Source organism: Rattus norvegicus, chromosome 5 (assembly GCF_036323735.1).
Source record: "Rattus norvegicus strain BN/NHsdMcwi chromosome 5, GRCr8, whole genome shotgun sequence".
Lineage (NCBI taxonomy): Eukaryota > Metazoa > Chordata > Mammalia > Rodentia > Muridae > Rattus > Rattus norvegicus.
The window spans coordinates 128,003,905-128,026,107 of record NC_086023.1 but is presented as its reverse complement, the minus strand read 5'-3'; the positions used below and the strand labels follow the sequence as shown (position 1 = coordinate 128,026,107).

General features: G+C 53.4%; 1 protein-coding gene across 10 annotated transcripts; it reads left to right on the top strand.

Moving 5' to 3' along the window:
* The first annotated feature begins 589 nt into the window (after positions 1-589).
* Positions 590-22,201, top strand: Podn (podocan). 10 transcript variants are annotated; one of them, XM_039111168.2, is made up of 14 exons: positions 655-727; positions 1,065-1,135; positions 2,926-3,041; positions 5,503-5,537; positions 8,582-8,901; positions 10,472-10,565; positions 11,375-11,439; positions 12,242-12,351; positions 12,979-13,135; positions 13,411-13,526; positions 13,760-14,417; positions 16,742-16,890; positions 17,791-17,983; positions 19,859-20,760. In XM_039111168.2, exons 5-13 carry the CDS (start codon positions 8,587-8,589, stop codon positions 17,966-17,968), a joined length of 1,842 nt encoding a protein of 613 aa, XP_038967096.1. In that variant the 5' UTR covers positions 655-727; positions 1,065-1,135; positions 2,926-3,041; positions 5,503-5,537; positions 8,582-8,586; the 3' UTR covers positions 17,969-17,983; positions 19,859-20,760. The 10 variants fall into 10 exon arrangements, with proteins under 10 accessions (XP_038967093.1, XP_038967096.1, XP_038967094.1 ...); XM_039111163.2 differs by lacking the exon at positions 655-727 and adding an exon at positions 1,737-1,861 and having other exon boundaries at positions 833-1,135; positions 5,503-5,563; XM_063287057.1 differs by lacking the exon at positions 655-727 and adding an exon at positions 1,614-1,659 and having other exon boundaries at positions 833-1,135; positions 5,503-5,563.
* The last annotated feature ends 2 nt before the right edge of the window (positions 22,202-22,203 follow it).

Sequence of the window (22,203 nt, the reverse complement as noted above, 5' to 3'; positions counted from 1 at the left end):
AGTTATGCGGCCTGACAGAGACCACACCCTTACTTGTTAGATGGGGAATAATCTTCCTTTGCAGGGCTGTAAGAATTAGAGACCAGTGCATGGAGATATAAACAGAGCCTGGCAGCACCATTCAGGGTCTTGGCAGTTTAGGTGGCCAAGTGGTTTCACATTTGATTTATTATCTTTATCACTCTCAGAGCTAGATGGGTCCTGCCCGAAGGCCAGAGCACATACATGTGAGAGACAGGTTTGTTCACAGCAGAGGTGCCAAGTAGCACCCAAACCCAGTCCTTTCCACCAAGAAGTCCTTGGCGCCAAACAGTGTTGCTTCAGCTGCTAGTACTTAATGAGCCTTTACTCGGAACCATTTTCAGCTCCCAGGAGCAATATGATGGTGCCTTAAGTGCTCTCTGCTCAGTCCCTGGACTTCTCCGTGACTAGGACCCGCGTGCGTGAAGACCCCGGTCCAGTTTACTCCCCTTCAAGGTTCACCAAGTTGTGGGCCCAGCGCCAGTGCAGTGAGGGCGGATAGTGGGGAGGAGCAGAGGAATTTTGCCGGGAAAGGGTCCAGCAGGGTCTTGGCTGACGCCGCGTTAGCCACAGCTCAGGACCCTAGGGTGGGAGAGGGAACAGGAAAGGTACTTGTGCCCGGAAAGGTTGCAAAATCTTCTCATGCTTGAGGGAGAAGCTGAGAGCCGAGGAACTGGATGGAAGGAGCCTTCTCGGCTCTCCTCAGGTGCGGGGGGCCTGACTGGGTGCGGTCCCACCCCGCAGGCTGGCAGGCAGAGGTGCTGCGCTGGAGGCACCGGGTTTTGGGGGCGTGGTACGGCGGCCGGCCGGGGCGGAGAGGGGCCGGGGCGGCGGCAAGAGCTCCCGGGAAGTGGGGCCCCTGCCAAGCCCGGCGCCCTGGGCTCAGGCCCTCCCTCCCCGGGCCCGGCGGGACCCTGCGCCTGTGTCGGGAGAGGCCGGCGTCCGGCAGATGCTCGCGGGGCGGGGGCCGGGGGAAAGGCGGGGAGAGCGAACCCACAACAAAACTTGGCTCGCTCGCGCCCACGGCTCGACTTGAATGACAGGAGCCGGCGCCCGCCGAGCGCAGCGGACACCAGGGAGCCTGTTCTGCCCACGGCGCGGCGCGCAGCGGCAGGTAGGACGCAGGCGGCCGCCTAGCCGAGGGACCACGGGCCACCGGCCGCGCCGAGGCAGCCCACTCTAACTTCCCGCCGTGTTCTCATGGCCCCAGCCGCCGCCGGGGAGGGTGGCCCATATCCCGCCCTGTCCCGCGGACCCTGCTCAGGGGGCACGGTTAGGTACACCGTCATAGGGGTGGCGGGACCCCTGCGGGATCAGGAGCAGGGGGAAGGGGACGCTTTTTCTACTCGACATTCAGTCCCAGCCTTCGGGCTCCTCCCGCTGCGCACATCTGGAAAGAATCTGGGAGCGGATGGGGAGGGGAGGTGGAGGCACACGGGCGTGTGACAGGGACTGTGGGGGCAGGTGAAACTGGGAAGGGGCCTGGACCTCTGCACTGAGAACTGGGGCCCAGGGCATCCTGCATCTTTTCACGTCAGTTCGTCGGGGGTGGGGGGCTCCACCGAGTCCAACACCGACCTCTTTACATACAGAAACAAGCACAGAAAGGCAGAAATCAGCCCCCAGGGCTCTGGGCAGGTGAGGCACATGGTCAAGCAGCGGAACTTGGCTTCGTCTGGTTAGGTGCGGTCTAACGCTCCGACCACTCGGTCTAGGCATCTGCTTCCAGCGGAACACAGAAAGGGGCAGGGCAAGGAACGTGAATGGTCGTCCCCAGGTTGTGTGGGTCACGGAACCACCATCAGCCTGGTGCAGGGTGGAGTGGGGTGGACCTGGATGGGTGAGTTGGAATACCTGACTTGCAGTCAGGTGGAAGAAGGGGGGTGGGGTCGCTTGGAATTCCTGTGCTGGGGCCCGGGTTGGGAGGCAGCTATGGCGAAGCTGAAGCTCCGGGGGGGTGGGTGGGGGGGGAACAGAAGGCAGCGAGTGCTGTCGCCCAGGCTAGGATGCAGGTGTGCAAGAGGTGACAGAAGGATGAGCATTGGCAACCTGAGTGTCTGCTGGGGAAGGTGAAACCACACTCTGCCTGGCACGAAGTTGCACCTAGGCTGTGGGCTTGGAGGAACCCTGGATGGGCCTTTCCTCCTCCACCTCTTCTTCCTTTTGCCCTGGAAAAGCCCAAACGATCAGATCGTGGGCTCACAGGGTGAACACCATTGGGAAGGGCCCGGGCTGCTCTGGGAAACTCATCAATGGCTGGTTTGGGGCTACCTCCTTCTGTATACTCTTGGAGCCCTGAGCCCTGTCTTCGGTGTGTAAGGTAAGAAGTGTCAGAGTCGGTGACTTGGTGCACCATGACAGGGTACTCTTTGTCCCTTCCGTCTGAATCCTGGGTAGGAGGTGGCACCTGTAGGCTTGTTGGAGTCATACATAAGAGTGCTGACCATGACCTATTGGAACCCTGCTGGTTTCCTATCACCAACATCCTGGCATGGTGGTTGATGTCCTCAGCAACCTGTGCTTCCATACCCAATTTCTATTCCCTGTTTACAGGAGCAAACACATTGGCCTTTTCCCTGCCTCTTCACGCTCTGCCCATGATTTCCTCTGCTTTGTTCACTGGGGGAACTCCTACTGAGCCTTCAAGAGCAGCTCGGGGCTACAGGCAGACAACAAACATTAGCCCTAGTCTTAAATTTAATTGATTAATCAATTAATTAATTTATGTGTTGTGTGTATATGTGTGTGTGTGTGTGTGTGCATGTGTGCATGTGTGCATATGCGTGCGCATGCCATACTAATACCATGACTGACTGAGCCACCATGTCCTTGTTTTGTTTTGTTTTTGTTTTGTTTTTGTTTTTTTTTAAAGACTTATTTGTAATTGTGTGTTTGTGTGTGCAGGTGCTGGCAGGGGCCAGCAGTATCAGATCCCCTGGAGCTGGGGTTACAGGCGGTTGTGAGTCATCCCAGTGAGTGCTGGGCTCAGTCTTCTGCAAGCAGAGTGCTGCTCTTAACAGGTGGGCCATCTCTCCCCAGCTTTTGACTCTCTCTCTCTCTCTCTCTCTCTCTCTCTCTCTCTCTCTCTCTCTCTGTCATACTCAGCTATTAGGCAGGGAATCTGAATAGATTATATTGTAGGTCTTTCTTCTCTGCTTTTCACAAATTCATTCCACTCCTGGAATCAGGGGAGATTCAGCCTAACCCTGAAGGACGGAGCCAAGACCTCTGGGCAGAGGGCTCCTGAGGAGTCTGAGATTTCTGAGGGGGGCAGCAGTAAGGGCCATTTGCCCTTGAGTTTCCAGCCTGCAAATCAGGAGCCTAGTGTAGGCCTGGTCCTGGGTTTTTTATTGCTCCAGCAAGCTATAGCCCAGAGGAAGCTCAGTGAGCGTCCAGGGCACTGAGTGCAGAAGGTAATGCTGGGGTCTGGCATCTGCTGCAAACCTTGTCCATTCTCCCTTCTTGCCCTGGAGTCCCTGCTTTCCATCCGTGTACCAGCACCTCAGCCTCTTTGTTCCTCACACAGCTCTGCCCACCACCTTCATCTGCAGTCTGTCTGTCACCCTCTTCACACCAGCAGCTCCTCATCTTCCAGAAACAAGGCCCATACTCCATGCCTAACCTGTCCTGGACTTGCGGCCATTGTGCCTACTTGTGTTATTCCCAGTTCCCACATGCCACAGGCAGTCCCGTGAGCTTTGTAGAGTTTTCCATACAGACTCTCTGAACCCCAGGTCTTCCTTCACACACATCGAATGTCTTGCATTCTTGCCTGATGCTTGCCAGTCAGAATGGCTAGTGTAGACTTCACTTCCTCTAGGAAGACATCTATGAAAAGGTTATGCTTTCTCTGGGCTCTTGTGAACCCCATGTCTCCCTCTTATAGCTCAGATGACTCTGATTATACATCAGACCCTAGAGAAGCACTGACTAACAAATATGATGTGAGCCACAAACGACTGTAAAGGTGTTCTGGAAGCCACATTAAGAAATAGGAAATGAGGGTTGGGGATTTAGCTCAGTGGTAGAGCGCTTGCCTAGGAAGCGCAAGGCCCTGGGTTCGGTCCCCAGCTCTGAAAAAAAGAACCAAAAAAAAAAAAAAAAAAAAGAAAAGAAAAGAAAAGAAAAAGGAAATGAGAGGCCAGAGAGATGGCCCAGAGAGTAAAGGCACCAGCTGTGCAGCTCTGAGTACAACCCCAGATGCAGATGGGTACATGTGTAACCCTGGCATTCCTGTGCAAGATGGGAGGCAGAGGCAGGAGAACTGTCTGGGAGCTTGATGCCCAGATAGCATGGGGTATGCAACGCAGGTAAGCAGGGCAGGCATGCAGGGCAGGTAAGCAGCGCAGGTAAGCAGGGCAGGTATGCAGTGCAGGTAAGCAGTGCAGGTAAGCAGGGCAGGTAAGCAGTGCAGGTAAGCAGGGCAGGTAAGCAGTGCAGGTAAGCAGGGCAGGTAAGCAGTGCAGGTAAGCAGGGCAGGTAAGCAGTGCAGGTAAGCAGGGCAGGTAAGCAGTGCAGGTAAGCAGGGCAGGTAAGCAGTGCAGGTAAGCAGTGCAGGTAAGCAGGGCAGGCATGCAGGGCAGGTATGCAGGGCAGGTATGCAGGGCAGGTGTGCCATGCAGGTAAGCAGCACAGGTAAGCAGGGCAGGTAAGCAGGGCAGGTAAGCAGGGCAGGTGTGCCATGCAGGTAAGCAGGGCAGGTGTGCCATGCAGGTAAGCAGTGCAGACTTAGAAACAAGAATGGAAGGAGAGGGCGCACTCCTGACCTCCACATGCTCAGCACCCAGACTGTGGTATTCTGTCTCCCTCTCCTTCCCTCCCTTCCTCCCTCTCTCCCTCCTTCCTTTGTCCTCCCACCCCCCCGGTTTTTATCTATTTAAAGAGAGGGTCTTACTATGTAGCCCTGGCTGGCCTGGAACTTTCCTTGTAGACCAGGCAGGTTTGAACTCACAGAGCTCTGCCCGTTTCTACCTCTGGAGTGCTGGGATTAAAGGCATGCACCTCCATGCCTAGCACAAACAATTTTTTTTTAATGTAAAGTAAGACAGGCAAACTTAATTTGCTTAACTCAATGTATTGAAAGTGTTAGGAATTTACATCGTCAATACTGATGAGGCACCTTACATTATTGTCTGCAGTGCCTTTAAAATCCACACACCCCGTGTGTTCTTTCAAGCATGTCTCAACATGAACTATGGAGAAATTGCTCCACAGCCACATGTGGCCATGAGGATCTACTCCAGTGGACAGGGCATCGTGAACCTCTCAGCCAGGAGCCTGCCCCATGCTTCCTTGTAGGGCCCTGACACTTGGTATCCTTGGCTTCCTGGGAAGCAGCAAGGGATGATGCAGGAGCCCTGGACCTTAGCTTGGCCCCTTAACACCTCTCCCAGTGGGCCTCTGCTCGCTGGCCTCTAAAGGAGTGATGAAGACATTTTTGGTCTGGTTCAGAATGTTGATCTAAACTATATATCTGTACAGATAAGCGTGTGGATTTTTATGGAGATAAGCCAAAGGTGAGAGAAGAAAACCAGCCTGTCCAGTGAGTACCTTGTGCATGTGAGGACCAGCTCCTTCCCTGCACCCATTCCACGGCCTCCTGCTCTGAGTGAATTTGAGGCCCACTTCCCTCCCCCCCCCATTCTCCCACCTCCCCTTGGCTGCTGGGGCTGGAAGACTGTGGAATCAGCTATGGGGGAGGGGAGGATAATGATCTGTAGAAGGGTGGTGAGGGGAGTGGGGGGGAGGGCAGTGTCACCCACTGATCTCTACTGGGCTCCCTGGTTCTCTGCCACACTAGCTTTCTGGGGTTCAAGTCTGCTTAGACCAACATGGACTGTATGTAGGGTTAAGGGACTTGGCTGTCACCTTCTTCTTTCTTCCCCTTTCCTTGGGATATCTCATCCTCCTAGGGACCTCTTTATGCTGGCACCTGAATCCAGTGGGTAGTGGTTATATCACCTGCTCCAGAGGACAGGGATGTGATCTGCCTCACCTGTGTGCCCACAACCCAGGGCTGGATCCAAGATGGGGGATCTGCAACATCGAGGGCAGAGTGGTGTCTAAATAGTGCAGCAGTGGGGGTCATACACAGGTGGGCTAGTGGGCTGTAGCATCTCCTCAGAGCAGCCAGGCCAAGAAGTCTAAGTGCGTTCTAGACATGGGACGGGCAAAGAGGGGTGCTAGAGTGGGGAATGAGGTGTTGGGGGCAGATCATGCTGCGAAAGCAGAGAGGTGGTTCTCAAGCGGGGGGAGGATCTTGACTCCTTCAGGGACCAAATGACCCCTTTCACAAGGGCTGTGTATCAGTTTGTATCAGTAGCAAAATTACAGTTAGGAAGTAGCAATGAAAGAAATTTTATGGCCGGGAGGTCACTACGACATGAGAAACTGGATTAACGGTTGTCGCATCAGGGAGGTTGAGAACCACTGGAGTAATGGAAGGGGGAAATTCATCTTTATTCATTTCTTGAGCATTTACTGTGTATATCTCATTGACTTATGGATTGCCCATGGAGGGTACTTCTGTTATCTCTACCACAGATGAGAGAAACTGAAATTTAGACTGTTGCAAAACTCGGCCAACGTCACACACTGATGAGAGCAAGAGCTGCTCTTAGCCATTGTTCTCCACAGCCAACCCTCCAGTGTCACTGACAACCTCCCAGTTCCCCCAATCCTGCCACAACATGCTCTGGTCAGACCCTTCTAGCTGCTGTATGGTTGGATTTCCTAAGGCTCTGGGAAGGACCCAACCTGGCTTGTGCACTAATCACTACTCCATTCAGGAGTGGAGCCCAGAGCCTGGACATAGGCTGGTGCACCCCTCATCTACTCAGTGGAACATGTTACTATGTAGGGTCAGCATCGTAGCAACAGTCAGATGAGGAGGCTGAGGTTCAGTGGGGTGCAGTGAATTGGGGGTGGTGGTGAGGCTTTCACTGGGAATGTGGGACCATTTCACTGTCTTCTGTTGCAACTCAACGTATCCCAGAGACATTCCTGAGTTCTTGTGATGCTAAGCCCTGGCCTGCAGGACCACAGGGACTGTGGTAGCCAAGTACTATCCTTAGCCTGTACTCGTCTCCTGCACTGGGGATCACGGGCAGTGTCCATGTGGGCATGTGAGGTGCTGGGGAAGATGGCTAAGTGGCTACACATCAGGACTCAGCAGGTCATAGGACACAGCAGCCTCAGTCACCTTTTTGCCTGGTGTTGGGTTCACTCAGCCTGAATCTGCACATAGAGAGTTATTGACCCAACTCAACTATTGCTAAGAGAGTGTTCATGACCCAATTCAACTATTGCTAAGCCTTGGGCAATCTCAGATTCTACACACACACACACACACACACACACACACACACACACACACCACACACATACACACACATATACACACATACACACCACACACACACTCACACACACACCACACACATACACCATACACACACATACACACACATACACACCACACACACACTCACACACACACACTCACACACATACACCATACACACACATACACACACATATACACATACACACCACACACACACTCACACACACACTCACACACATACACCATACACACACATACACACACATATACACACATACACACCACACACACACACTCACACACACATACACACATACACACATACACACACATATACACATACATATACACATACACACACATACACACACTCACACAATATACACATATACACACATACACACACTCACACACACATACACACACATACACACATACACACACATACACACATACATATACACACACATACACACACACTCACACAATACACCATACACACATACACACACATATACACACACGCACACGCATACACACACTCACACAATATATACACATACATATACACATACATACACACACTCTCACACACACACATACACACTCACACACATACACATACACATCACACATACATATACACACACATACACACATACACACATACACACACAACATACACACACGACATACACACACACACACACACACACACACACGAGAGGGAAAGGGTATTTTGATTTTGGGCAGAAGGAATAGTATGTGCAAAGGCCTGAAGGACAGGACCATTATGGGTCCCTTACCATCCTGTGTAATGTGTTGGGAGAGAGTTGGAAGAGTGTCAGGGCGAAGCCCTGGGGCCCTACATCAGAACTAACACACACACCTGCTTGGGGATGGACCAAGGTCTGTCAGAACAATGGCAGTTTAACAAAGTCTAGGTTCTGCCTCAGCTTCCTGTGAAATAAGGGCACAGATTCCTCAGGAGCCAGACTGGTGAGAGTTAAAGAAGGTTTTGCAGCCCTGACAAAGGATGGGGCTTCATGGCATTTCTATCACCACAGGGGATATTCCCAATAAGAGAGGGTAGTAGTCATCAAGGTCTAAGTGCCAACTGTCTCGTGACTTATAATGGCTTCCTGTATAAGTGCCCAATGTGTGTGACCAGTGAATCACCTGGGACCTCAGTGGGCTGAACCACTCCTCCTGCAGGCATCATGGCCGGCAGCAGGGGCTTGCCACTCCTGCTGCTGTTGCCTCAGCTGTTCCTGGGTCCCGTGCTGCCTGTGAGGGCACCTGTGTTTGGCCGAAGTGACACCCACACCCTAAGCCCTGAGGAGAATGAATTTGTGGAGGAAGAGGAGCAGCCAGTGCTAGTACTGAGCTCTGAGGAGCCAGAGCCTGGCCGGGCCACCATCGACTGTCCCCGAGATTGTGCCTGCTCCCAGGAAGGCGTCGTGGACTGTGGTGGCATCGACCTGCGGGAGTTTCCGGGAGACCTGCCCGAGCACACCAATCATCTCTCTTTGCAGGTAAGAGTGATGCCATGCCATATGTTGTCCCCAGCACACACATGGTTGTATAGCTCACTTCTTACTCAGAACTTCCAATTTTTATGGTCCCAGATTCAGGGCAACAGGGGAGATCAGACTCACAGAGTCCTGGTCCCACCCTTGGGGTGCCTGTGATGTCCTGGTTACAGAATCCTGAGATATAACCTGCTGGCTGGTGGAAGAGTCTGGGCTGCCACAAAGATTTTAGAGTAAAGGTGTCTCACCCTGGGCACACAGTTGCCAGCCCTGAATAGACTGGGTGCTGCTAACACCCATACAGGACTAGGAAAGCCAAATCAAGGGGATTCAATTCCTGGAGGCAGTGGGCTCAGAGCAGAAAGCGAGAGTGCTGGCCCCTGCTGAGGCCCACCGGATGGATGGATGGATGGATCCTGTCATATCCAGGACAGCCCTGGGGAGAGGAGGAACTGTTACTCCAAAGGAGATCAAGAGAAGGTGGCCTGTGACTACTCAGGGGGGCAGGGCAGGGCAGGCAGTGGGCCAATGACAGGAAAGGACAAATTGAAGCCAGTCACATACAGACTGTCTCACGTACCTGCTGTGAGTGCTTCTGGTTGTGTGCAGTGCTGGGTATGTAGGAAGGGCATAGTCCCGCCCTGACTTCAGGTCTCACAGTTCATGGGTAAAACAGATAAACGAGTAAACAAAGAAGTCCAATAGAGGGCTGGAGAGATGGCTCGGTGGTTAAGAGCACTGACTGCTCTTCCAGAGGTCCTGAGTTCAATTCCCAGCAACCACATGGTGGCTCACAACCATCTGTAATGAGGTCTCATGCCCTCTTCTGGTGTGTCTGAAGACAGCTACAGTGTACTCATATATAATAAATGAATGTTAAAAAAAAAAAAGAAAGAAGTCCAATACAGATAAAAGGGCTTAAGGCTTAGCCATGCAGACTGACCCAACACTCACAAGACAGAGGCAGGTGGAACTCTTGAGTTCAAGGCCAACCTGGTCTACAGAGTGAGTTACAGGACAGCCAGACCTACACAGAGAAACCCTGTCTCGAAAAATAACAACAAAAGGAAAAAGAAAGAGGTGGGGGTGGGGGGAACTTGAGCTATGGGGCCGTGGAGCCATGGGTTAGATCAGGCTCTCCCTCCAGCTCAGGAGGGCTTTCCAGAGCACATGGTTGGAAATCTTGAATTCTCAGGGGAGTGGGGACTACAGGGCCAAAGAATGGGATATTCTTCTGTTTAGGGATCAGCTCCATGTGGCTGTCACTTGGTGCGGGTCTGAACTACGGGTAGATGTCTGCATGTGGGCTTTTTTTTTTTTTTTTTTCCAGAGCTGGGGACCAAACCCAGGGCCTTGTGCTTGCTAGGCAAGCGCTCTACCGCTGAGCTAAATCCCCAACCCCTGCATGTGGGCTATTTAAGAGTGGGACTCACATGTCTCTGTGTCCATTGCTGTACACTCACTGTCTGCCTCAGAGAAAATTCCAAGGCAGGTGCCCAAGACTGGGCCAAGGGTGGGTACAGAAGCCCCATGTACCCCCAGCCCTACCTGCTGCTGCCCCATCTCCACACAGAACAACCAGCTGGAGAAGATCTACCCCGAGGAACTGGCTCGGCTGCAGCGGCTGGAGACGCTTAACCTACAGAACAATCGCCTGACATCCCGAGGTGAGGAGTGGACGGGAAAAAAACCCTCATAATTCCTCCACTTTGAATTAATCAATATTAAGATTTTGGTATTCTCCATCCCCCATTTTAAAAGATAGCAGCTTTATTTGTATGTCATCTATGTGCCATAAGTGACTCAGTTTAAAAGACCAGCCCAATATGATGTGTTTGGGTGAGTTTATACAATGTACAACCACCTCTTGTGACCTGCAGCCATTCATTTTAGACTTTAGCCCACAGCTGAACTCCTGTAATAGCTGTGGAGGCTTGCTTTGTTTCACTTAGCACGGTTGCTAGAGCTCTCTCTGGCTGTCACAGCAGGGTATTCCATGGAGAGACAGCCCATGGTTTATGTAACTGTTCCCTCTCCATTGACTTGGGCCAGTCCCAGCATCTGGTGGTCCTGGAGTGGGAACTGGATGTCAGAGGCCAGCTCAGGGCTGGAGAGGGTCCAGTCTAACTAACTGTAACATGCTTTCTGTCCTAGGGGACCAGGGGTGAAGCCTGTCCTGCTGGGAGCTGATCCCAGCTTGGCTGCCCCTGCCTATAGGTGGGGCTAAAGTTGAAAAGGGGCTCTGGCCCCCTGCAGCCATCCCCAGGGAGCACTCCTTCCTGGTCAAAGGATGAGACTGGGTCTCTCAGCAAGCCCTTAGCTGCTTGCTTCATGCTTGAGCCACAGGAGAGGGAGAATGAAGGCAGGGTGGATGCTGGAACTGATTGGGGATGGAGGGTGCTGCCTAGCAGGTTGGTGGTTCGCCTGCTCCCCTGTAGCATCTCCTTCATCCAGGGCTCTGACCTGTCCTTTAAAGGGCTCCCAGAGGAGGCATTTGAGCATCTTACTAGCCTCAATTACCTGTACCTGGCCAACAACAAGGTGAGGGCCATAGAGGGTATGTAGGCTTCCCTGGGATTGGGTGGGGTTCCCTGGAGTGGGTGGGCTTCTTTACCTTCCTGACTCTCTTCCCTTGAGCTCTGTGGTTGTTTCTCAGTGCCCTTGACAGCCTGGCCTCTGGGTCCCTATTGCCCTGGGTGTTGAGAATGGGACACTCATCATCCCCTGTAACCTAGAGCGTGTCTGATAATGAAGCAGCCAGTAGCTCCAGCACATGGGTGGAGGGAGAGCCCAACAGGCCACACAGGCACTAGGAAGGCTTCTTAGAGGAAATGGCATTGGAGTTAGGTATGAAGGGCAAGGCTGGGTCCCGGCAAGGCTGTTCAGTTGAGGTGGCCTGCGTTCAGCTCCCCAGTACTCAAGTGGATCATTTGAGTCCAGAAATTTGATACAACCATGGACAAAAGGAGATACTGTTTCAAAATGTATACAAGTAAATAATAAACAGAAAGTGTGGCATGAGTGGAGCTTGCCTTCCCTCCACCCATGGAGTAGTCAGACAGACTTCAATTCTCACCATTTCTTCTGACCTCTAATCCTTTCCTTTAACCCCAGGAGGTCAGAAGAGTAGGGACAGGTACAAAAGGCTTTGATAGCTAGGCTAAGGGTTGTGGGAGCTGGACACATTTTGTTTTATTAAAAGATGGATCAAGTTTCTACATCGGAAGAGTAGCTTTGCTGTCAGAGAAGAACCAAGGGAAGGAGAGCAAATGAGCCCAGCGGCAGGGCCCGGAACTAACTTCTGCACCTCTATTGGTCTTTCTGTCGGCTTTTCCTTTTCTAGCTGACATTGGCACCCCGATTCCTGCCAAACGCCCTGATCAGTGTGGACTTCGCTGCCAATTATCTCACTAAGATCTATGGACTCACCTTTGGCCAAAAGCCAAATCTGAGGTCAGAGGTCAGAGGGATGATCCTGGGTGTGTGGGAATTATAAATGTGGGAGGGGGGAGTGTAAAAGGTTTGGGAGAAGCCAAGGCAAAGCAGGAGACACAGACAAGCCCTGAGAAGGGGCTTGTTGTGCTGTGGGCTGTGGGTTGTGTTCAGGGGTATGCGGTGGAGGAACACCAAGGCCTATTGGAGGAACCTGAAGGCTGAAACCTGAGGGCTGAGGAGGCCCCCATCCAGTAAATGAGGAAAAAAGGCCTATGCATGGGAATGGTGGGATGTGGGTAGGAAAAGCCACTTCCGGCAGGCAGAGATGCTCTTCTTTGAAGCTGCTAAAGGAGGTATGACTACTCCCAGGACTTCTACCCATGGCAGGTGTCTGGCTTGGGACCAGGAAGTCCTGTTTCTCCTGCTAATTTATGTGGTGACTTCTGGCAAGGTGCTGAGCCTTTGGTCCCTGTTCCTGGCCATGCAGGGGTTCTGAAGTTCTTTAACTCTGTGTCCCTGGGTTAAGAGGGTAGAAAAGTACCCTGGGCCCTTCTTCAGCTTGAGGAGGAGTTTGAAGTCACACGGCAAAGTTAGCTCATGGCCAGGAAGCCATGGTGGGGTGAGGACTGCCCCTCAATCCCGCAGGTCCGTGTACCTGCATAACAACAAGCTAGCAGATGCCGGGCTGCCAGACAACATGTTCAACGGCTCCAGCAATGTCGAGATCCTCATCCTGTCCAGCAACTTCCTGCGCCATGTGCCCAAGCACCTGCCACCTGCTCTGTACAAGCTCCACCTCAAGGTGGGGAACGGAGAGGGCAGGTGAGGCAGAGGCAGACCCATGTCCCGGGGACAGAACAGCTGAGGGAGAAGCATGGCCCAGATGGGCATGGGGATGCTGAGTGAGTCTGAGAGCCCATCGCAGGGTATTAGCTACCTAGGGGAGCGGGCAGGAGTCTGGGTTTGAGGGGGCTGCCTCCCCTCCTGGTAGCCCCTAGGCTCCTCTGCACACCTCATCCTGAGGCCTGGTTCTTGCCTCTGCCTGTCACTCTGATCCATCCCTCCCTTTCCTTCTAGAACAATAAGCTGGAGAAGATCCCCCCTGGGGCCTTCAGTGAGCTGAGTAACCTGCGGGAGCTGTACCTGCAAAACAATTACCTGACCGACGAGGGCCTGGACAACGAGACCTTTTGGTGGGTCCCTGTGTCACCGCATCCTTCGCAGCAACACCTGGCAGTCTCAGCTTGTCTCAGCTGGGCATGGTCACGTGCCCACTTTTCCTTGGTTGCTTTCTCTGAAACCTGTGGGGCTTATGTCTGTTGCCATTTCTGTCTCTGGGAACAAGTCAGGCATACAAACATGGGCTGCTGAAATGGCAGATGTCTGTGGGCCTCTGCCCAGCTTCTCGGGTTCCTCTTTTCTCCAGGAAGCTGTCCAGCCTGGAGTACCTGGACTTGTCCAGCAACAACCTGTCGAGGGTCCCAGCGGGTCTTCCGCGCAGCCTAGTCCTGCTGCACCTGGAGAAAAATGTCATCCAGAGTGTAGACGCTGATGTGCTGACACCCATCCGCAACCTGGAATACCTGCTGCTACACAGCAACCAGCTGCAGGCCAAGGGCATCCACCCGCTGGCCTTCCAGGGCCTCAAGAGGCTCCACACGGTGCATCTATACAACAACGCACTGGAACGTGTGCCCAGCGGCCTGCCCCGCCGAGTTCGCACCCTCATGATCCTGCACAACCAGATTACAGGCATAGGCCGTGAGGACTTTGCCACCACCTACTTCCTGGAAGAGCTCAACCTCAGCTACAACCGCATCACCAGCCCACAGATGCACCGAGATGCCTTCCGCAAGCTACGCCTGCTGCGTTCACTTGACTTGTCTGGCAACCGCCTGCAAACACTGCCTCCGGGCCTGCCTAAAAATGTACACGTGCTCAAGGTCAAGCGTAATGAGCTGGCTGCTCTGGCGCGTGGGGCACTAGCTGGCATGGCCAAGCTTCGGGAACTCTACCTCACAGGCAACCGACTGCGAAGCCGGGCCCTGGGACCCCGTGCCTGGGTGGACCTTGCTGGTCTGCAGGTACTACAGAACTGGTCGGTGCAGGGGCCATGCCGGGGATGGGGTGGGGCTGGGGCACTGGGAGGGGGAAGGATGATGGAACTACTAGGATGAGCCATCTCGGCTGCTAGGATGAGTGGCAGTTGCAGGAGCCCGTTTCCGGTGGGATAGCCAAACTGAGCTTATTCATTGGATACATGCTGGGGAGGCGGGCCTTAGAGTAGGAGGGCCATGACTACGTGGTCCAATTTACTTATAGGTGCAAGAGCAAAAGGCACAGTGAACACAGTGACTTGTGTCTCTGTGTGGCCAGGCCAGGTCACCATGAGGGTAGAAGGAGGGACCCACATTTTAGTCTGACATGCTCACCACTGGCGGTGGGGTGGGAATTGCCATCAGGGCTGGGGTGTTTTCAAAGAATGCTGGGAAGAGGTGGGGCCAGAGAGAAGTCAGGAGGTATCCTGAGCTTAGCAGGTTGAGGAAGCTGGCTCTGCAGCGTGGCTGGGGTCTCTCATCCAGTCTACCCTGCTGAGAGCCACACACCAGAATCCAGCCTCTGCGCTGTTCCTCAGGAGAGAAACTTGGCTCAAACCCTCTATATTTGCTCCCTCTTGTTGCATTCACTAACTCACTGAGGTGAAGGGGCCGTACCCGTCAGGGAAACTTGGAAGCTACCCTTGGCATGCTTCTTGCCTCTGTTGCCTACATCAGTCAGCCCGCCAGCGCTTAATCTGGCTTCAGCCCTCCATTCAGGCTGCTTATGCCCTAAGCCACCATATTTTTTAACCAAACCCCCAGGTCCTAGGATCTCACCACTTTCGGTTCCTGTCCAGTCTTTCATAGCTCCCTGCTTCCTTGAGGTGCCAGGCCAGACTCCCTGCAGTGGTTTTTCAAGCCTCCCACTGCTCCTGGTTCAGCACACAGCATCCCTTCTACTGGAAGCACAATACCTACCTTGCTTACTGGAGACATCTATTCGTTTGTTCATTCATTCATTCATTGATTCATTCATGCATGCATTCCATAAGTCTTAAAGAGTCCCCACATTTGTAGGAGACACCGTTGTTCCAGAACTGGGGATGCTGTGAGGAATAAGGAGAGTACCACTCTTGTTAGGGGATATCTAGGACTCAGCCTAAGTGTCACCTTGCCCAGGAAACATTCTTACCCTTTAGCAGGGACAGGCAGGTCAGACACCTCCCCAAGCCTCAGCCTGGTGAGTGAGCGAGGGAGCAGGCAAGCGGGCGAGCGGGCGAGCGGGCGAGCGGGCGAGCGGGCGAGCGGGCGAGCAGGGATTCCCCCTCACACTGTGTGTCTCTTGACTGGCAACTTGCTCTTTTTGCCTCAAATCCACCCTGTGCTAATGCCCTGAAAAGCATTTCCTGGCTCAAAGATGGATGAATCCTTTTCCCACTCCTTTGTTACAGCCAAGCCCATGGCTTGTTTTGTCAGGCTTTGGTCCATCTCCACAGTCCAACTGGCTTCCTGCAAGTGGAGATGGTGTCTCACAGAGTCCATGCTCCAGCACCCATGGGCACCAAGTGTCTCTGGAATGAATGAGGGAGGGCCTGATGAAGCAGAGACTGGGGATGGTGCCAATGGCTGTGGAGGGAGACAAACTGGGAAGCAAGCCCTGTGGGCCGGGGAGGCGACAGAATTGGAAGTTTGGGGCTTTACTGCAATCCTGATGTTAGCTTACCAAGCTGCATGGGATGTGAGTCTTAGTTTGATGACCCTGCATCCTAGCCTCTCGAGATGATGAAGGGGCTTACAGATCATGTAGTCCTGGCCCAGGGCAGCACTAGTGTAGGTCTGGAGAAGGTGCATTGGCACTGTGAGGAGTAACAAGGGTGGCCACAGAGCCAGTGCGTGCCAGGTCCCCTCCCCAACTTCCCTGGCTATTGCTCCTAGGTTCCAGGCACAGAGCCTGGGGCCTGCTTGTTGTACCAGGGTTTCTGAAAGCCTCCTACCCACTCTCCTGGCCCTCGCACATGTGACCTGCACATGTGGATCTTGGCGTGATGGAAGTGACAGGTAGATAGAAGAGGAAAGATTGTGACCTGCAGGCAGCTGGGCTTTGACTTCATGTGCAAAGGCAAGAGGGACTGGGCAGGAACCATATCAATTAGAACACGTATTTGGCGTCTGGCACAGCACATTCCAGCCTCTTAAACATGGATTAACCTCGCCAAGCTGTTTCCCCACCTGGAAATGGTGGTTGTCAGACCCTCTCCCCTCACTAGAGATCTCATTAGCAGGAGATAGATTATGGCTTGCCGGGAGTCTCTAAACTGGTAAGTGCTCTGCACGGGTAGGAGTCTTTAACCCCCTGTTCGCCCCTGCAGTTGCTGGACATTGCTGGGAATCAGCTCACAGAGATCCCGGAGGGGCTCCCCCCATCGCTGGAGTATCTGTACCTGCAGAATAACAAGATTAGCGCTGTTCCTGCCAACGCCTTTGACTCTACTCCCAACCTCAAGGGGATCTTTCTCAGGTAGGAAGTCCCGGCAGCCCTGCTTGCTCCCCCTAACAGCACACAGGACAGATGAACAGCTGAGACCTGGAGGAAAGGCCGGCAGTAGAATGTGGGTGTGGAGCCTGGCTTCAATGCTGACTGGCCAGGGAGCCCTGAGTGCACTGCAGGACCCCACAACCCCGTGCCGCCTCCGTCCCTGAGGGTGAGCACACTCTGCCAGGCCTTCGATGGCTCACAGGTCTGTTAGTGGGCATCAGAAACATTACAGCCAAGTGCAGGGTACTGTTGATGCTAATGTGGTACAGGAGGAAGCCCAGAGAGCATCTCACTAGTAACCCCCAGCTGTGAAAACATGACAGCCAGGTAGGGCTCAGGTGTCAGACCAAGAACACAGGTGCCTAGGTTCCTACTGGGATCCAGGGTTAGGACTTTAGGGAACTCAGCTCCCACAGACTACGGCTTCTACTCAGACTCCCCGCCCTCATTTCAACTTGGCCCACCAGATCAGAGAGAAGACAGACTAGAAGACAGGCCCAGGGTGGTGACACTGGGTGGTGTGACTTGGCTTCCTGGGCTGAGTTTGCCCCTTACCAGCTCAGCCATAGCCTTGCCTGGTGCCTGTCAGATCTTGAGCTTAGTGGGGAAGCGCAGCAGAGGCAGCTCCTGTGGCTGCCGCTCTGCACACAAAGTGACTATGCATAGAGGGAAACTTTCTTGCCTCTGCCACCCCTTTCTTCAAGCTATCAGCGTCCTAACAGGTCTGTTCGACATGGCGCACTGCGCTTCTTGGCCTCCCACCTTCAAAACTTGCTGTGGCACTTCCCAGACACCCCTCCTTGCCCCCTTTCTCCTCTGAGCTGGGTAGGTGTGAGGGCACCAGCCAGGCCTCCTGGCGCTGACCTGTGGACTTCCACTCAGGTTCAACAAGCTGGCTGTGGGCTCCGTAGTAGAAAGCGCCTTCCGGAGGCTGAAACACCTGCAGGTCTTGGACATTGAAGGCAACTTTGAGTTTGGTAACGTTTCCAAGGACCGAGGCCACAAAGATGAGGAAGAGGAAGAAGAGGAGGAGGAGGACGAGGAAGAGGAAACGAGATAGGACAAAGTGACCCAGGTGGGTGGTCTGTGTGTGTGTGACATCACCTCTCACCACACCCTGCTGTCCCTGCGCTGCCTTGGCTTTCTGTGTCAACTTTATCTTGTCTCTATTCTATCCATTCATTTTGAAAACCTATCATTTCGTTTGCATGTAGAATTGTGCCATGTGAGGTATGAGTGTGTGTGTGTGTGTGTGTGTGTGTGTGTGTGTGTGTGTGTGTGAGAGAGAGAGAGAGAGAGAGAGAGAGAGAGAGAGAGAGAGAGAGAGATGCCCACAGAGGCCAGTTTGTGCTAAGGCATTCATTCTAGCTCAGAGAGATGAGTATTGTGCTGGGAGATACTCTGGGGTACAGAGACTTCAATGTTTGGGGCTCAGAGGAGAGGCCTGGGCTAGAGATGGGGATCTAGTTACTGTAGGCCTTGAGATAGGTATAGATGTTGAGGGGGCTAGAAGAGTTTGTCCAGGGCAGGGAGGGAGAGGACAGCCATAGGTAGTTAATGCACAGAGAGTCTGCACATACACATGCATACTGTACACATGCACACATGTACATGTATACATACTTTATTCCAAGACACAACCATAGGCAGTTACATGTACATGTCTGTGTGCACAGGGTGTGCCTATGGATGTATGCAGAGGTATGTCTATGGGTACCCACTCACACAGGCTTACATGTGGCTACATGCATACACAGCACATACTCAATACACTCATGGACTTCTCTAGAAGGGGGCAGGGGCTCCAGCTGCTTCAGTACGAAGAGCCTGAGGGAGGTGGGAACTGCTGTGCATAACTCAGTGTGTCTGCATGGAGTCCTTGTGACGTCACAGGGAGCAACTGAGGGAGAGGTCGGGATGGAGAGAATGACGGGGAAGGTAGGGAGCCTATTTGCTCTGGGGTGGCAGTAGCTGAGGGAAGCCATGTAAAACTCAGGTAAAACTGTTTGGTACTCCTTTTGGCATGGGTGGCATGAGTGCTCATGGGATATGCTGTGGGGGGAGGGTACTCATGGAGGAGCGTGGGTACCAGGGCTGCTGTAAGGACTGCAGGAGGTCGGTAATTGTCCTGTTGTGGAAGGAGGGCCAGGGAGCTGAGTGGCTGCTGTCACAGGCAGGCCAGTGGCTTGATGGCTCGATCTCAAGTCACATCAGCCTGAGGACCTTGGCTTTCTACCCATGTAGTGGGAGATGTTAAGCATAGAATTCATTTATGGCTGACTTTTTGTTCGGGTTGTGGGACTAGGCTTGGTAAGGAGGAGGGCAGATGGAAGTGTTAGAAGCAGAGACCTGGGAGGAAGCTGAAACCTGGGAGGAAGCTGATAGGAAGGGTCCAGGCAGACAGCAGTGGTCGGAGGGGCTGTCTAAGGTTAGCTAGGACTTCAGGGAATATGCTAGGCGTTATGAAGCCAGCGTGTGGCCATGGCCGTGATTGGAATGACTTGAAGTAGAACCTGGAGCAGAGAGGAGCTGGTAGTGGGGGATTGTTGATGGATGGTGACAGCCGTGTGGACGGATGATGGAGACAAGATATCTACTAATGAGAGCAGGATTTGTGAGAGGGCTGTGAGCCTGGAGGGGCAGACCTAACTCCCAGGGCCAGCCATGGAGGTCGAGTGCCTGCCCTGAGGCAGGGTCCTTAATAGCCAGGGATCAGCAGGGAGGGGTTGCTATTTCATGAGCACTCTTGGTTCTCACGGAAAGGACTGTGGAGTTCTAGGGTGAGGGAGAACCTCCCCCCCTTTGTGGAATGTTGACTGCTGTTAAGTCAACTGAGTGGACTGCTGGGAGAAGTCCACTCCCAGCAGCCAGGCTTCCAGAACCCCCTTACTTGATCCACCTCACCCAAGGCTGGTTGTAGCTAGTCCTGACTCTCCAACATGTTCCACAGGACGATGGACTACCGGACTCCTTTCTGCAGCCCAGGCCTGTGCCCCATGAGCGCCCCCTTCTGACACACCCAACGCTGAGCCCAAGAGGCACCCGAAAGTCACGGGCTGAACACAGTCTCGTGTCCCACCCCTTCCAGCAATGTGTCACACAGTCAGACACGTGCAGATACCACTTTACCGCCAACACCCCCAGCTTGGCCACGTAGATAAGCCAGCTGCATATGACCTTCCAAACTGGCTCTCTGCACAACCTCACACTGATACAACTCACACACACACACACACACACACACACACACACACACACACACACCCTGACCTCAGAGTCCACACTGGCCTGGTACACTCAGGCAGCTACCCTCTCCCTAATTCACTTACACAGAGTGACCTATGCTACCAAAAGCTCTTGCTTCCGGCCAGTTGTGGCCGTACACAGTTGGCCCTGTGCCTTGTCCTCTGGTCCCTCCCTAGGAGACGCAGGGTTGTCTCCTTGCTTTGTGGCGGGGTGCTTTCCACTTTTTGAGACTCAAAAGCTGGCTTTTGTTTTGTGCTTTCCCTATGGGGATTTGAACCTTCTGCCTTCTACCATGGCTTCACCTCCTCCCCGGGTGCTGGGCAGTCCTACTGCTGGGAGCCCCTTTTGGTTGTGCCCTGGCAGGAGGTCACAGGCACTTGAGAACAACCTCAAGAAGGCTTGGGAGGGGAAGAGGCAGCAGTGCATGGTGGGGGTTGGGGTGGGGTGGAGCGGCAGCAGCTGCCTTGGTCTTCAGTTCTGCAGGGAAGTTCTGGGTACCTTTGGTTTTGTTTAAGGAGAAAAAAATATATATGAAGATAAAAATCTCAAAGCTGATTTTTCCTGTTACAGAAAAACTAATATAAAGTATTATCCCTGCCCTTGCAACCGCGCTGTGTCTGTGTGTGCTTCCCTCCAGGCGATGGGCTGGCATCTGCTTAGGGTGAGCAGGATTCAGCAAGCAGCTCCCCTGGCCAGAGGAAGGAGGGTCATCACCAGGACTGAGGGGCCCCGCAGGAGTGGCGCAGACAGAGGAGGGATAGGGTACAGTAGCAAGGCAGGAAGGCCTGGTGCATTCACTCTCTGGGTGGAAATTCGCCTTTAATGTCAGGCTGCTGCACAGGCCTGCACATTCCCCTGTCCCTCCAAGCTGAACCTCCAAACAGACGACCAATGGGCCCTGGGCTGCTTGGAGCCTAGCTGGAAAGTCACCTTTGTGTGGAGGTATTATTACTAGTGTTACTGAGGTAGTTTGTGCTGTCCAAGCAGGGAGGAGGCAGAAGGCAGGTCTGAGAGCTCCTTCAGAGCTGATTTGGGGACCAAGTCTTTTTAGGTATTCCCAGGGACGAGGTGAGGGACACGGCCATTGTGCCACCCCGATGAGGGAGAGCTGGGGTTGGGTTGAAAGCTGTAAGGGAGGCTATACCTAGCTGTTATTTGGATCTAAATGATGGTAGGGATCTCCCTGTCCTGGAGGTGTGTGTGGGTGAATATCTGTCAGGTTCGCCAAAATATAGAATCCTGTCTGTGGCTGGCAGGGAAGACAACTGGATTCCTCAGAGGTCTTAAGGAGAGACTCAGGGAAGGGCCAAATAAAGCCCATGCACATTAAGGGGAAGTAACTTTGCCATTTGATCTTTCCCGGGTGGCCAGCAATCAACTGACAAAGGATAGCTATGTGGACCCTTGAGAGAACCATAGAGAGTGGTAGCATGGGAGGGTGTGTCCTAGAACTGAGGCCCTTCCTGGAGTCTTTACAGTCATGGGAGGAGGGTAACTATGGTTCAAGGGTGAGGGTGTGTGCTCTTGGGGAAGCCTGTCTCTTCCCTGGGTCTCACATTCTCCTGGGCCTGGTATGCAACCCCTCCAGACCACAGTTACACCCCCTTCCCAGACCCCCACTCCTACCTCCAACCCCACCTAGAACAGATTGTATGGTCAAACTGTTAACAAATGCAGCTTCCGCTGAGATTTCTTCCTTTTCTGAGATTTCAGGGTCAGAGCCCAGACCAAGCTAAGCAAGAAGAGGAAGTCTGTCCGCCGAAGCCCTGGAAAAGGCCCAGCTATAGTCAGGCCTATTGAGGTGGCCTGGGGTCACAGCTCAGACAGGCCTGTCCTCACCAGGTCCCCAGGACAGGCTGATCTATGCCGTCAGCTGGCATTAGCTCAACAAAGAAAGCTGCTCAGAGTCCAGTCTCAGCTTTATCATCTCAGTAGCTGGGGAGTCAGGAACAGGAGGATTGCTGTCAGTAGAGTCTACATAATGGGTTGCTAGCCCTGCCTTACCATACCCTGCTTCAAAGCACAAAACAAAGCATGTAGTCTGTCACG